The sequence below is a fragment of the Bidens hawaiensis genome, unplaced genomic scaffold, assembly GCF_021521415.1.
Source record: "Bidens hawaiensis isolate Kalapana, Puna unplaced genomic scaffold, B.hawaiensis_p1.1 tig00029024_1, whole genome shotgun sequence".
Classification (NCBI taxonomy): Eukaryota; Viridiplantae; Streptophyta; class Magnoliopsida; order Asterales; family Asteraceae; genus Bidens; species Bidens hawaiensis.
The window spans coordinates 4,876-21,765 of NW_027494781.1; the positions used below are offsets into that span (position 1 = coordinate 4,876).

Below are 16,890 nucleotides of genomic sequence, written 5' to 3' on the forward strand. Positions count from 1 at the left end.
TTCATGTGTTCATACAAACTTAGAGTCTTAAACTTGTTTATAAACTTTAGTCGCGCAGTATCCCATGTGTCGAGGACGTAGACTTGGCTGTTTATTTGTATGTGTGGACCATTAACCGTCTTGTCGGTCTATTCCGCAGTTCTCATGGTACCATTAGATGAACACGGGAGAACAATCGTTTATGATTTTCTCTTTTGTTTACACTTGCACAGTCTTTCTTGTTTGTGAGCTCAATTGTGAGCACTGGCAGTCTATGAATCTTAGAGTTGGTCCCGATCGGATTACACCCTTGTTGAAAACCAGACATACACATGTTGCGCGCAGTTTTATTGTTATCTATGTATTGTATTAAACTTGATTTCTCACCAACACGCAAGTGTTTGACGTTTTATTTTAACACATGTTCAGGTTTGCTGTAGCTACTTTTGGAGCTTGTGGACACGTAGGACGTTTTTACTTTTGGACCTAGATTAAAATGTAACAATACAAGTTATTATTGTTCGAACATTTTGTTTTATAATATATTGATTTATGTTGATTTATGTTATCTTGTGTTTACGTTGCGCGTGCGCGAATGAATATATTTATTAAATATTGACACCCAATAGTGTCACGAGTAATGAAACAATATGTGGCGCCCCGATGTATAATCCGCCTTTGGTCGGGGTGTTACAATCTATGCCCACCTTAGTCTCCAGACAGCTGTAGCACGTAACAATAGAGTAAAGTAATAGTCGCCCTAGTATAGTCACTTGTGAAAGAGCCGGATGTGTCAACAAAACCCTTTCACCTTGAAGGGATATGCTAGAAATCAAATGCGGTGCTGTAGCTCCAAACACTTGAAGTTTTGCAGTATGCCTCAAGTGTGACTTATAGTAGGATGGCATAGACTATTGATTTAAATTGGGATTAATTTTAAATATTACCGAATAGAGTAAAAGTCCAGTTTTACTTTATTGATCAAGACAACTTGATGAACCCTTTCATCTCTCAGGACACTTAGTTTTATATAACCTATTAAAATTAAGTTTGTCACGATAGTACCAACCAATTTTAAGTTAATAGTTTTACCTATGAAGTTATTTGTTATGGAAAATTAAATTTAGTTTAATTTTGCAAAACTTGATTGGTTAATTTATTTTAATATATTTGGTATTATGTTGGTGGTATTATAATCCTATTATAATCAAGCAAGCAACCAAAATAGCAAACATAATATATAAATCATAAATGGCCATGATTAGTGATTGATCTTGTTAGAGCCTATTATCAAGATCAATCGGGTCAAGGGGTCACAACACAAAACAACCACAAGGATGGACTCTTGGTGCATCCCGTCATCTTTGTTAACTCCCACTGACTTCAAGAACTCCATGAGCTTGTCATCGTCCTCGGTTTTCTTCGGGTCTTCTTCTTTACAAAATTACACTAATACAAGTAATGAAAAACTAAACCCTATCTATTACAATTTTGAACCATCAAGGTGGCAAAAAACCATAAAATAAAACCGAAAACTAAATACAACTTTTGAACCATCCATATGGCCAAAATAAAATCATTCACCAAACAAACAAGGTCGGGCCATATTTACATATTCAACGAAAAATAAGTCGGGCAATATTTTTGTCAAATAAAATTTTTGACCAAACTAGAATTACCCTAATATTTTATCTAGATAAAAAACATCAACTACCTTGAAGTTTATGATGTAGAACCGGTGAAAATACCGGATTCGACTCGTATGTGAAAATACCACTATTGGGTTTCAGTGGTGATCAGTTAAAATTTTGTTTATTAAAACCGGTTCAATAAACGTGGTTAATAATAATTAATCTTATTAATTATAGTTATACGCAGCGGAATAGATATAATTAATCGGCACCAAAACTAAACCCGACAGGATCCGGTTACAGACAATACAAGTACGAGTCAAAACATTAAATATATAATTAAACTAATGATATATTTAAGTTTACCTCGGTTAATAAATAACCGGTTGAGACACCGAAGGCTAACGAACCGAGCTAGGTGACATAATGAAATCAACGACCAACGGTGGCGGTGCACGATGGAAACGGCATCGGTGGTGGTGTGCGGCAGCGGCTGGAGGCGTGGTCGGCGGCGGCACCGGTGGACAGGCGACGGCGACTGGTCATGCGCTGGCGGTGAAGCAACGGCGGTGGAGCAGGTGGCCGGCAACTAGGGTGGAGGAAGAAGGAGATAGACTTGTCAGGATTAGGTTCAAGTTATAAAATATCATATATTTATAACCCCTCAATTAGGTTTAACTAATCTAATTAGTTATAAACCTAATGGGCCAATAAGTCCATGTCTTGCTCCAAAGCCCGTTCCATGTAATTTTATCTCGTTAAAGTGTCTAACCCGGTTAACTAATTTAAGCGGGTTTAAGGTTCGTTACCTCACGGTAACTCTCACGGGTCATAATCCGATTGGCCGTATTGACTTACCCAAACCGGTCCATAATTCCAACACAATACACGTTCAGTGGTATAATTGTAAATAAAAAATCTAGACTAAAGACAAAAATTAATCACACACTTTTATATATAATCATGCAATATATACTAACAATCATGCAACATATATGATAATTACATACGCAGCCTATGTTTATAATTACGCAAGTTATATAAATAATTTTGCATTACGCATGAACACAATCACATGCTTTGTACGCACAATGCACCTCATTTTAAAATCAATTTTTTAATGTATGGCTAATGGGTACTAAAATAAAGAGACTTAATGCTTCAGTATATGGTGTAACGTTTTATTTTTATACACAATGTCATAGAAAAAAAGTTATATATCAACGTTTTAAAAAGTAAGGAAACTTGAAAAAAGTTAGCAATGCGCGTAATCTAGGTTCTGTAATTATAGTTATGCCAGCCTTTTGTTTTAAATGAAATCTTGGTCCAAACCCTCCGTACCCTTTGTACTAGCTTTTAGCCCTCCGTATTATGATTTTTTTTTATTATTTATATTTGTTGTTTCTAATATTACGAACACATTTTTTTGGATTTTAATTTACTTTGTTGTAAGGAAGTTTGTAACATACTTGGACCTATTTTGATCAATTTATGTTTGGTTATGCTCGTTTATGCTCATTTTTGGAAGAAACATTGAATGAATATTCTATAATGAGTCATCTACTTAATGTTTTATATTTGTTAGTTTGTGTTCTTATAGGTGTGTTTATTTATATTTTTTTAATGTTTGTTTGTGTACATTTGCGTTTATTTATATATGTTCCTTTATACAATTGTGTTCGTTTATGTTCATAAACTGTTCATAGTATGTTAGTAATCTACCACTTGTAACAACCGTTCTAGGCCATGAATGAAGATTGGCGTGGTGGTGGTGGTGGTGGTGGTATGAGTGATGAAGATGAAAACGGGCTGACTTGGATGGAGTTTCATAAATGAAGTAGGAGGTAAGGGACGACCATATCTGAATCGGTGGCCGATTAACCGGTGCTCATTTGGCGATTAAGGAGAAATCCAACAAAGAAGGGGCGATTGATGTAGGTGATGAAGGTGGTTGACACATGAGATGGGAGGTTGACGATGGTGGTTGGTAATCAAAAGTTAACCGCCAGTGTGATTTCGGCTTGATCTCGAAAATAAAGGAAGCAGCTTGGCTTCGAGCATGAGCTCAAAGTTAAATGGGCTTAAGATAAAGCCAACGAGTCGGGCCATGAATCGAGCCAAGCTTTGGCTTGGTTTCAAAAATGATCCATCTTGGCTTAGGTTGTTTGAAATCAAGTTTTTTTTAGCGAGATTTATTCGAGTTTTTATCAAGCGAGCTACAAATTGAGCTACGAGCCGTGAGTTTTTTTGAACAACCCTATATAATCGGTGATGGAGAGGATAGCCTGGCGACGGAAATACGTAGAGGAGAGAAATTAAGTTAGGGCTTGATGATGAAAGAGCTTCACAAATAAATGAGATGTTATAACTCGTTTGAGGACTATCCGGGTTTGGTGAGGCCCATGACCCGTGAAAATTTTTTGATGAAGAAAGGTTTTCATAAATAAATAAGATGCTATAACCCGTTTAGGGTTATCCGGGTTTGATGAGACCCAGAACGCGCTTATATATATATATATTAAAACTTAAATGAGATGTTATAACTTGTTTAAGGTTATCCGGGTTTGATGAGACACATGACTCGTGAAAATTATTGTTTAATGATGAACGAGTTTAACAAAATAAATGAGATGTTATAACTTATAACTAGTTTAAACGCTATCTGGATTTGGTAAGACCAATAACCCGCTTATTTTTTTTATCTTAAATAGGTCAAGCACATAAAATTTCACCATTTAGGGGGAGGGGTGGGGAGAAGCGATACATAGGATTTTTTATACAAGATATATTATACATAAGTCTAACAGATTGCCATATATGTAGATTGATTTTTCTAAGTTAATAAATCTCAAGAATTGTCCAAAAACAAAAACCATAATATGTATTACATATAAAACAAAAAACTGTGGGCATATACTAATTAACAAAATTGTCCATGGGACCGTAGATATGGGCAAATTGCCTGAGGTATAAGAAGGTCCTCGAGAACTCAATTCCTATGTACTAGCTAATTAACTTACCTTGGTAACAAACAGTTTGAATTAAGTGATCAATGTGCGACAACTTGTGTAAATTTGAACACAAGAATGATTTTTAAAATCAAAATCACAACCATGCGTAGTTATCCTTATGATCCAATGAAATGAAGATGATGGTTAAGGCTTGCGATTTTAAAGTCTCAGTTTGAAACCTGACTTAAGAGAGTTTTCCCACATTGGTGAGTTTACTCCTTGATGGCGAGTCAGGCCTGAATCGTCAAAATCAGTATGGACGACATGACATCCCGTCTCAGGTAGAATCACCCGGGTATTAAGGGTGGTTCCAAACATGGTTAAAAAAATCACAACCATATATGGACTCATGTGGTCCTTTCCTACGTTCTACATAATTCGGGCAAAAGATTTGAATGAGCATGGCCATATATTATATCATAAACAGTGGAAATAATTGGCTATATTAAAGGCCATTAATCAGTGGGAGTAGGTATTATAAGATTATAAAATTGTTCCAAAGACACTTCACGAGGGTAAATATCATTCGCGCCATTTCATATTTGTCCACGTACACTTTATATATAAAGTGTGCTAATTCCACAAAACAATACATCTTTCTAATATTGGGATCATTTTCATGATCATATTATTGTTAATTTGAAGGTTGTATTCATCAACATTGAAGGTGTTACCTAAAAATGGATGATCACATCTATAGAGCTAGTAGCAGTGTAAGGTTAGGAAGTTCAAGAAGAAGCAGTAATGGGAGGATGGGGAGTTTAAGATCTGGGAGTACTTCTATATGGAGGAACACTGGTATGGATGTGTTTTCGAGATCTACACGCGAGGAAGATGATGAAGAAGCGCTGAAATGGGCGTCTCTTGAAAAGCTTCCGACGTTTGATCGTTTAAAGAGAGGTTTGCTTTTTGGATCCACCGGACCTCCACAAGAAGTTGATGTTGACCATCTTGGGTTTGCAGAGCGAAAGCGGTTACTCGATAGGCTTGTAAACACTGCTGATGAAGATAATGAGAAGTTCTTGTTAAAGCTCAGGAACAGAATTGATAGGTATTCAACTTCTCCTAACTTTTTATGCATTGATTTTAAGACATAGCGCAAAGAGCTCAAAACCAACTACCCAATACGGCCATAAAGTCATATTTTCATAAATCCTAAAGACAATAATTTTTCTTTCAAGCTATACAAACATTATTATAAATCCATTCATTTCTATAACTTTTTAAATGACCAACAAAGCCTGACCACCTGAATACATCCGTTAGCAAAAGGTGGACAAAAGCATATGGGACCACACATTCTGTCCGTTCTCGCCCCCGTACATGGACAAAAGCACCAAGGCCATTTGACTGCAATGCAAGAATGCAACCCTTCTCCGGGTTATTCCACCTAGGCCCCAAAAGCGTCCTCCATGAGAGCTAAAAAGTAAAAACACCATGGGGCCAAATGGCCTTTATTCTTATGATGTTAAATTCCGATTTTTTATGAAGTGTTGATTCAAAACCCATCTGTTTTCTTTTAATTGTATTTATGGGTTAGCTGCTATTCAAGATTATGACTTGAATTTAAGAATAGCAAAAGATAAGATAGTGACTTCGCAAACTTTAACATACTTTTTAATTTTATTAATTATCAACTTAATTTTTCTCTAAAAGTATTATATCTAATAGTTTTAAACATAAATTAAGTATATGGTTTTCTTTTCTTTTTGTCTACGTGATGATACTAGTTTATTTGAAAAATTATTTTTCTTTAAAAATATTATTTCTAACAATTTTAGCCGTAATATAAAAATATGTTATTTTCAATACAACTGGATTTTAATAAAAATAGTTAGATAAGACATGCATAAGGATTTCAATTTTTTAAAATGTTATATATTATATATTTATAAGATTATTAGATAAAAATGACTTATCAGATAAAAATTGAAAAAGAAAGAAATATAAATTAAAATTCACAAAAAGTGAACTCGTGGTCTCGAACTCTCGATAGCGAGTTCCACTTTTCTTTCACATTTTCAAACTATGAAGTTGTGTCTTGAGTAAAGAATAAATCATAAATCATAAATCATAAATCAAATTCAGATAAAAGCTAATTTGTCATCAATGGATTGCAACCTATTTTATCAAAATTCTCATACGATCATTTGATTGTTAATTTATAACGAATCTTGTAATCTATAGTAGCAAAGATTGTTAAGAAACTTCTGTTGGATTAACAAAGTGAAAGGATGAAGATTGAAGAGCCAATGTGAAAAATGAGAAAACAATGTTAATCGTTAACTTCGTAATCGTATATAATCGTCATTGATATAATACACAAATTAACACGATGGTGGTTATCTAAAACAATTATCCTCCAACCATCTGAACGTTTACATTTCGACCGTTGTAATGGTTCGATTATTCCTAAGGTATGATAATGTTCTAAACATAAGTTTAATTACTTACTACAAATACATCGACATAACATAACAAACATAAAGTTTAATAATGTAAATAACACAAGTTTAACAATTTCTAACCTTATTTGAACTACTTTTGTTCTTTATAATGTGACATTTGGTTGTCACAGGGTTGGGATTGATTTGCCAACAATTGAAGTTAGATTTGAACATATGACTGTGGAGGCAGACATTAACACAGGAAGCAGAGCTTTACCTAGTTTTGTAAATTTCCTTATTGATATATTTGAGGTAAAATATTCAATCTCTAAATATATTCAACTTTCTTGAATCCCTATTTCTAATGAGTTACTCCATGAATTTGATTTGTTGCATTAGGTATTCTTGAACTTATTCCATCTGCTTCCGAATTCAAAAAAGCATATAACCATCCTCGACGACATTAGCGGGATTGTAAAACCAAGCAGGTGAGTGGTATTAACACAAAGAACATAACTCTTACCAGTTTGCTAGATGTTAACATAATGAAACATATACATAGAATGACATTACTTTTGGGCCCCCCGAGTTCCGGGAAGACGACACTCTTGTTAGCCTTGGCTGGCAAGCTAGACAAGGAACTTCAGGTAAATTGTTGTTCCTCATTTCAAGTTTGAACAATTCGGTTAATCTGCTATTTGGTTTTGGTCCAATTAATGTTACAACTTCATGTATGAATATATCTTTAGAGTACTGGGAAGGTGACATACAATGGGCATGAACTGCATGAGTTTGTACCTGAAAGGACATCTGCTTATATCAGTCAATATGATGTTCATATCGGAGAAATGACTGTTAGAGAAACCTTGGCTTTCTCTGCACGATGCCAAGGGGTCGGATCACGCTATGGTTAGATCAAATTATACGAATCCAATTCTAAAATTGTTCTTTGTATATATTAATCTATTATGATATTTAGGGGATTCTAACAATATTCTAACTGCAGAGATGTTGGCTGAATTGTCAAGAAGAGAGAAAGATGCAAATATTAAACCGGATCCGGATATAGACATCTTCATGAAGGTACAGAACATGATCCATTTTAGGGAAGAAATATTTCTTGTTTATGTCCCCTTTCTAGTAATCTGAATTTCGTATTCAAATAATTGTAATTCAGGCTTCGGCATCCGAAGGTCAAGAGGCGAATGTGGTGACAGATTATACGCTCAAGGTATCGACCATATATATTGAATCTTATAATACATTAACATTAACAATTGTTAAGGTGTAACCCAATTCATTTTCTTGTGAAGTTGTTGGGGTTGGACATTTGTGCGGACACCCTAGTAGGGGATCAAATGATAAGGGGGATCTCCGGTGGGCAAAAGAAGCGTGTTACAACGGGTAAACCAGTAATATCATCTTAATTTGAATTATAAAATCTTTCCGTGAACTTTAGACTGATTTCCGTAACATTACAGGTGAAATGATAGTTGGACCGTCGAAGGTTCTTCTTATGGACGAAATTTCTACCGGTTTGGATAGTTCTACAACTTTCCAAATTGTGAAATCGCTTAGACAATTTCTTCATATCCTTGAAGGAACTGCTGTCATTTCCCTCCTCCAGCCGGCTCCAGAGACGTATGATTTATTTGATGACATTATTCTTTTAACTGATGGGAAAATCGTGTACCAAGGACCACGCGACAATGCGCTAGAGTTTTTTGAGTTTATGGGGTTCAAATGTCCTGAGAGGAAGGGTGTTGCAGATTTCTTGCAAGAAGTATGTTCACTTTTCCTACATGACTCGCTTAATCTATGTGATAGAATAGCTACGTAGATGTTATTATCACAACTTTTAAAAATTTGACAAATAACCATTACTTTTAAAGATTTCCAGTTAACCAGCTTTTGAAATATGACTATTGGCCCAACAAATTTCCGTCAGATGGAACTTTGTTGTGCCAAGATTGAAATATGTTGCGTCGGTGCAATGATGCGTGCCACATGGAAGCTTCTAATTGACTGAGATATTTTTTAATTAAAAACAAAAAAAGTCGATGGATATACTTTAACGAAAAAGCGAAGACGATTTTGTTAAACTCACTAGCCAAGATGGAAAAAGGAAAAAAATAAATAATAATAACAAGAAAAACAGGTTAATTAGCTAGTCATACATAATGGTTTTTCAAGTTTATAAACGTTGGTTAGCAAAAACAGAACTTATGCCAAAGATGAATATTAGCCCCATGAGTTAATATGAAAACTCCTCATTGAAACTATTTATCACCACCACCCTTTCATTCATGTGTGATGCTTCTAATACTTTTAATAATCGTAGGTGACATCGAGGAAAGATCAACAACAATATTGGATGAGAAGAGATGAGCATTACCGGTTCGTGACAGCTAAGGAATTTGCAGAGTCGTTTCAGTCATTTCATGTTGGAAAGAGACTTGGGGATGACCTTGCCACCCCCTATGACAAATCCAGAAGCCACCCGGCTGCACTTACTACTGAAAAATATGGTTTAAGGAAGAAAGAACTCTTGAAAGCTTGCATTGAGAGAGAAATCTTGCTCATGAAAAGAAATTCGTTTGTTTACTACTTCAAATTGACCCAAGCAAGTGTTGTGTTTGCTAAATTAACTCTTGATTTTCTGCTTAATTAGTTCGAATAACAATTAATTTGGTTATCTTGGTTTTCAGCTATTTTTCATGGCGGTAGTGGCTATGACCGTGTTTCTGCGAACCAAGATGCATAGACACAATTTAGAAGACGGAGCAATATACTTGGGTTCCTTATTCTTTGGTGTCGTTATGATCATGTTTAACGGAATGTCCGAGATTTCAATGACGATTCTAAAGCTTCCTGTGTTCTACAAACAACGAGACTTCCTGTTTTACCCATCCTGGGCGTACGGGATTCCTGCGTGGATCGTCAAGATTCCTATTTCATTTATCGAATCTGCCTTATGGACTATTCTCACTTACTATGTAATAGGATACGATCCCGAGATCACAAGGTTGGTTATATCTAGTTATCAAGAACTAAAGATGACAACATTCATGTTATTGTTTCTACTTCTATGTTTCTTAACAAATCTGTTGTTTTGTAGATTCATCAAGCAATACTTTTTACTATTAGCTGTTAACCAGATGTCTTCTGCGTTGTTTCGATTCATTGGGGCATTGGGTCGGAACATGATAGTTGCAAACACATTCGGTTCATTTGCGCTTCTCTTAGTCTTTGTATTGGGTGGCTTCGTTCTGGCTCGAGGTACTTTATAGTTATATAGCTTCCAATAAAAACCGGCAAACTTTGTTGAAAGATAACGAGCTGGTTATATTGGTACATTAATATCCAGTAGCTATTTATTTATTTTTGACCAGCCAGTAACTACTTATTGTGTTGAGCAAATCCTTTTAACTTCTAGTTAACCTACTTTCATATTTAGTTTTTGACATCCAATTTACTAGTTAGTTACCTCAAGCTTTCCATTTCCATAAGCAGAAATAGTCTGAAAGTTGGGTAGAAGTTTATTATACTTTTTATACATGTTTGCTTGTGGAAAACATACAAAAAACTAACATTTATCCTGTCTTAGCTAACAAACACGCTGTTCTCGTTACAGATGATGTGAAGAAGTGGTGGCTATGGGGTTATTGGGCATCTCCAATGATGTATGCGATGAATGGGATTACGGTTAATGAATTTCTTGGGGACAGGTGGAAAAAGGCAAGGTCCCTCTTATCTTCTCTATATGCTTATGGACGAAAGTATCAAAAAATTAACCATAATTTTTCAAAATTATTTCCATGTTATAGCCTATAAACGATACAACATTAGGGAAAGTGATCATCGAATCGCGAGGGTTCTTTCCAGAAGCTTATTGGTATTGGCTTGCGATTGTGGCTTTGACTGGATTCATATTTATCTTTAGTATCTGTTTCATACTGTCTCTAGAATTTCTTAACCGTGAGTACCTTTCTCTCTAGATTCTGGTATTGGATCTTTCTTATCAGCAAAATAAACATGTGATCATTAATTTGCATAAACACATGAACTACATATCATACATTTCCATTATCATAGAAGAAAAACATGTTTACAAATCACATATTTGTTGGATCGTGTTAGGCTCGGGCTTGAAGTCAAATGACCAACTCGGCTCTTTCGCTTATCCTAACTAATTGAAATGTTGAGCTAGAGATCCACTCATTAAAAGTTTGAACCAGCTCATGACTCGTCAATCCAACTCGTTTATTTTCCTAACACTTCTATTTTTGACACATTTCTAAGCATATGATAATGCAGAATTTCTAAACAACAGAATTTATTTTATATGTATTAATTTGGGCTTTATTTATATGAGCCAAATGGGCGAGCCAATTAGCCAGCTTCCTTGGCTCATGTTCAACTTGTTTACAAACCAATGGGTTTTGAGTGTATAAGCATAACGACCATCATGCAACTTTCATTGTGAACTCTAGCTTTTGGGAGATCTCGACCGACTGCGCCAAATCAAAATGAGAGTGACGAGAGTGGTGTTGAATTAACACCTACCACCGCTGGAAATCATCAAATCAAGAAGAAAGGAATGATTCTCCCGTTCGTACCACTTTCACTTACTTTCAATGAGGTCAATTACTCAGTTGATATGCCACAGGTAACTTACAACTTATTTCTTATTGTAATTCCAAATTATAGTATTTAACAACTAAAACTCCATGGGAGTTATATATAATGTTGTAGAGAATGAGGGAACAAGGAGTGAATGAAGATAGGCTGCTTCTACTTAAGGGTGTCAGTGGAACCTTTAGACCTGGTGTTCTAACCGCCCTTATGGGCGTTAGTGGTGCTGGAAAAACTACTTTGATGGATGTATTAGCAGGAAGAAAAACCGGTGGGTATATTGAGGGTGACATAAGGATTTCAGGGTACCCAAAGAAACAAGAGACATTTGCTCGGATTTCTGGATATTGTGAACAAAATGACATTCATTCGCCTCATGTTACTGTTTATGAATCCTTGTTGTACTCTGCTTGGCTAAGGTTGTCACCAGATGTTGACGAAAACACCAGAACGGTTAGTGCACATCTTATCAAACATATACAAAAGCATGCGGTTAACTAATTAAAAGTGATATGATTTGATAGCGATTTCTTATCCTTGTTTGTAGATGTTTGTTGCCGAGGTGATGGAACTGGTAGAACTAAATCCGTTGAGAGACGCATTAGTTGGGTTGCCTGGTGTCAATGGACTATCCACCGAACAACGCAAAAGGTTAACCATAGCAGTTGAGCTTGTGGCCAATCCGTCTATAATCTTCATGGATGAGCCAACATCCGGGCTGGATGCAAGGGCGGCTGCTATTGTGATGAGAACAGTTAGGAACACGGTTGACACAGGAAGAACAGTTGTGTGCACCATTCATCAACCTAGCATTGATATATTTGAAGCTTTCGATGAGTTGTTCTTGATGAAAAGAGGAGGACAAGAAATATATGTTGGACCTATAGGACGCAATTCATGTGAACTAATAAAGTACTTTGAGGTAAGATCTCTAACTAAGATTAGTGATACAAATTAAAGAATATGTGACTAACACCTGATCGATTTTGTGTCTAAGGATATAGACGGCGTAGCAAAGATAAAAGATGGATATAACCCTGCAACATGGATGTTGGAAGTCACCACATCATCTCAAGAAATAGCTTTAGGAGTTGATTTTGCAGAAATATACCGAAATTCAGAACTATATAGGTGATTAAACTGAATTAACCTGCCCGATACTTGAACTTTTGGATCATTAGATGGTTTAGGATTCAACTAAGTTTTTGTAGATGCTTAATTTCTTTTGGAAGTTTATGTGCTTCTAGTTAGTTCGCTACCCAGGCAAGCGAACTTAAAATATTTCTTTGGGTGGCAAGCGAACTCCACAGAGTTTAGTCAAAATCTTAAGCGATTATTAAGGTTATTGAAAACCCTATGGAATTTGATTGTCTTGCCACAACATCGAACTACAAAAGCAATTGCAAGAACTTGAATTAGTTCGCTTACGAATGTGGTGAAATCTATAGTATTACAAGAACTTTCAAAAAAAGATCTAAAAATACTTAACAAAATCCTAAACCACCAACTAATATCCCAAAAAAAAATCCCTGATACTTCTACCAGTTATATTAGCTGCATTTTCTAATAAAACCGGCATATTGTCGCAGGAGGAACAAGGCCCTTATTGCTGAATTAAGCGTACCAGCTCCTGGAACGAAAGACCTCTATTTCCCTACCCAATACTCGCAATCTTTCTTTGTCCAAGCCATGGCTTGTCTATGGAAACAACGGCGGTCCTACTGGCGGAACCCTCCTTACACTGCTGTCCGTTTTGCTTTCACCACCTTTATTGGCATCATGTTTGGTACTATGTTCTGGGATCTTGGTGGTAAAAGGTAATATAAAACACTAAAGTACAAATCGGTCCTTGTTTTATTATTATTGATACATTAGTTTCATTGATCCTATTTGGGCAATCAAAATTTCAGGAAAACCCAGCAAGAACTATTTAACGCGATGGGTTCCATGTATACGGCAACTCTCTTCCTTAGTTACCAAAATGCATCAGCGGTGCAGCCAATCATAGATATTGAACGTACCGTCTTTTATAGAGAACGAGCTGCAGGAATGTATTCTGCTCTACCGTATGCCCTTGCTCAGGTGATTGACTTGTATGATTTAAGCAAGGTCAATTGCATTCAAAATAAAAAGCTTTAACCTTCAAAGGGTGGTGCAATGGTAAGCAAATGATTCCCCTCTTACAGAGGTCTTAGAAAGGAATCTTGTTTCCATTGGTTCCTAGCTAGTTTTCTGCGGTAGGAACTGATCCCTTAATCTCTTGAAGGTCACTTACCCTACATGAGATATGATTTAACTGATCCTGTTGGCTAGTAGGATTTTGATTCCCCTGAGTTATCCGATAACTAATATTCATGTTACCATAACAACAACAACAACAATAATAATAATAACAACTTTAATCAATTTCTATTCAAACACAGGCCTGGCCTCCTATTTACCCTCTAGCATACATATTAAGTTTTTTTTTTTTTTTTTTGAAAGTATGCTACATGCTCAAATTAAAATTAATTTGAATGAAAATATGCTAAATTAATTCGTGTTTTTAGAGATATTCTCATTTCAAGATTGAGGTTATGAAACTTTTGTGTTTTATATACATAGGCACTGGTGGAGATACCTTATGTTTTCACACAAACCATAGTTTATTGCCTCATAGTTTATGCTATGATGGGATTCGAATGGACAGCAGCCAAATTCTTTTGGTACACATTCTTCCAGTTATGTTGTTTGTTGTATATGACATACTACGGAATGATGACCGTCGCAATCACCCCCAATGCCAACATTGCTGCCATCATCGCATTCTTTTTCTTTGGAGGCTTTAATCTGTTTTCGGGCTTCATCATCCCTCGACCCGTAGGTTTCTTTGCGCTTTTGTTAATGCTAGTTCTTAAACTGCTAGCGTAGTTAACTCTCATTCTCTAATATTATTTTAACATTGATGTTTATATTCAAATGCCACAGAAAATTCCTGTGTGGTGGCGATGGTACTTCTGGGGTAATCCACTGGCGTGGACCATCTATGGCATGGTCGCGTCACAGTTTGGTGATTATGAGGACGTGCTTGTAAATGGGGAGACCGTGAAGGGGTATCTGGACCGGTATTTTGGCTACAAACATGATTTTCTTGGTACGGTCGCAGGAGTTCACATCGGACTAGTTGTCGCTTTCGGGGTAATATTTGCTTATTGCATCAAAACTTTCAATTTCCAAAAGAGATAGTTCTAGTTTAAATGTTTACACATCAGTTTTTGTACTGAAATCTTGTTTAATATTTATTTTGTAATGTTTGTAAAACTATACATGCATTTGATATATATTTTTTGATTTTGTATAACTTAGACTATTTTGAGTGTTAAATTGGTTCTTTAGTTCCCAAATTCTACTGTATTTTACCTCTAGAAAACAATTGTGATTTTACCTTAGAAAATAGTTGTTTTATTATGATTCTCTATGATGGGCATTTGAGATAATACATGAGCAGCATTATATTTGAGATAATACATGAGCAGCATTATACAACGTGCTACGAGATTTTATGTAAAGTTTTGTGGACTGAACACTTCTGATCATTACAATAAAAGGTTAAACAATCTTTTAAATGACGGTACCAAATATAACCTTACAAAGGTTACAACTGATTACACTCCAGATCTGCAGCGGCCTTGATGAAATTGGGGAACTAAACAAGACTAGAGTCGAATGCTTTGAAATAAGAGTGCATAAAATATATTGTTTTGCTGTGTCTTCAACTCTTGAACAAGGCCTGTATTTGAAGCCAAGAGCCAAAATGACAAAAGAGGAAAAGATTGAAGTTTCCAATTGAATGGCACGCTAATTCCGTAATTGAAGATGGAGCCGTTTGAAGGAGCACATGTTAAACCCTTTTGAGTTTTGGTGGCCAGCCTCACAATCTCAAGCCCATCCAGAATAGCTCATTATGCAAGATAAACAAAAGAGAGAAAAAAAAAAGAAATATAAGGAAAGCATAAGAATTAAATTGATTAATTTTAACACCCTCCCTCGTTTTAATTCTGATCGATGTCGAAAGGTCAATCAAAAACATTTATAAATTACTTTTATTAGTTAGGGCAAGTAAGGTGTCGAATCCACAGGGAATCAGTGGAAAGTGCTAATCAAGTTTACTTCTTAACGACTAATTATACTAAACGGACAAACGATGTCAAGCAGTTTTAAAGATTTGTTAAACGAAAACACTAATGAATTGATTTGTAAACAATTATAAAAAAAAGGGTAACCAATCTCCAGGTTTCAGGTTTTGAAGCAAGTTGGATAGAAAACTAAACCTATTGAATTATAACCTTTGTTTGAATCAATAAACCAAGATACTAGATGTTTGACTATGTTGATCGTTAGAACTTAATCCAATTGATTGGCACCGCTAAACAATAATCTAATTGATTGTAAATCTTAGGTAATGATGAAACATTAGTTCTATGGTTAAAGATAGCTAGGCCAATGACACTAAGAACTCAATCCTAATTGTTGATGACCAAAATCATTAACTGATAAACTTCAAATATCATTAATTACCCAAGAACATTGTCAAGCATACAAAACAAAATCCAAAAGTTAAGGTTTAAAGTACAACAAATCCAATGAACAACTTAACCCTACACCAGGAGATAGTCATGAGAGAATTAACCTAGCATATGCATCTTGAATGGCCTTTTTATTCTTGAATGGATGATGGCATGGATGATTATGGTGATTGGGATGTGTTAAGATGGTGAAGAATGGCCCCAAAATTGTCCAAAGGGGCTAGGGTATGAAGGATAGGCGGCATAGGGTTGAACTGGACTTAAATTATGGAAGAAAAAATCTAAAAATCGCGTTTTTCCACCCAGGCGGCCGTAAGCTACGGCCACACCACGGTGGAGACCGTAGCATACGGTCTTCGTCTTTTGCCTTACGATGTCAGTCCCACCGTAAGCTATGGTGGGTCACCGTAGGCTACGTTGGCAGCCCCACCGTAGGCTACGTTGGCAGCCCCACCGTAGGCTATGGTGGGTCACCGTAGGCTATGGTGGGCCTGTCATCCACCATGGTGTTTCGCCTGTAACTTCTTCATTTGAACTCCGATTTATGCCCCGTTTTCGGCCACGTCTTCGTCTTCAAATTCTCTATCATTTCATGCAATAAAACCTTCATTTACAATCCATCTCCTATTCTCCAATTTAGCTCCTTTAAGCTCCGCACACCTGTAATCATAAACTCAAACAA

General features: G+C 35.9%; 1 protein-coding gene across 1 annotated transcript; it reads left to right on the top strand.

Moving 5' to 3' along the window:
* Positions 1-5,301: 5,301 nt before the first annotated feature.
* LOC143578110 (pleiotropic drug resistance protein 1-like) lies at positions 5,302-14,914 on the top strand. Its single transcript, XM_077061771.1, has 22 exons — positions 5,302-5,672; positions 7,200-7,320; positions 7,408-7,496; positions 7,571-7,655; positions 7,758-7,917; positions 8,015-8,091; positions 8,186-8,239; positions 8,322-8,412; positions 8,490-8,791; positions 9,350-9,640; positions 9,717-10,033; positions 10,127-10,287; positions 10,643-10,746; positions 10,836-10,986; positions 11,502-11,677; positions 11,764-12,096; positions 12,191-12,565; positions 12,641-12,774; positions 13,233-13,460; positions 13,554-13,725; positions 14,248-14,502; positions 14,611-14,914. Exons 1-22 carry the CDS (start codon positions 5,302-5,304, stop codon positions 14,866-14,868), a joined length of 4,305 nt encoding a protein of 1,434 aa, XP_076917886.1. The 3' UTR covers positions 14,869-14,914.
* Positions 14,915-16,890: the final 1,976 nt, after the last annotated feature.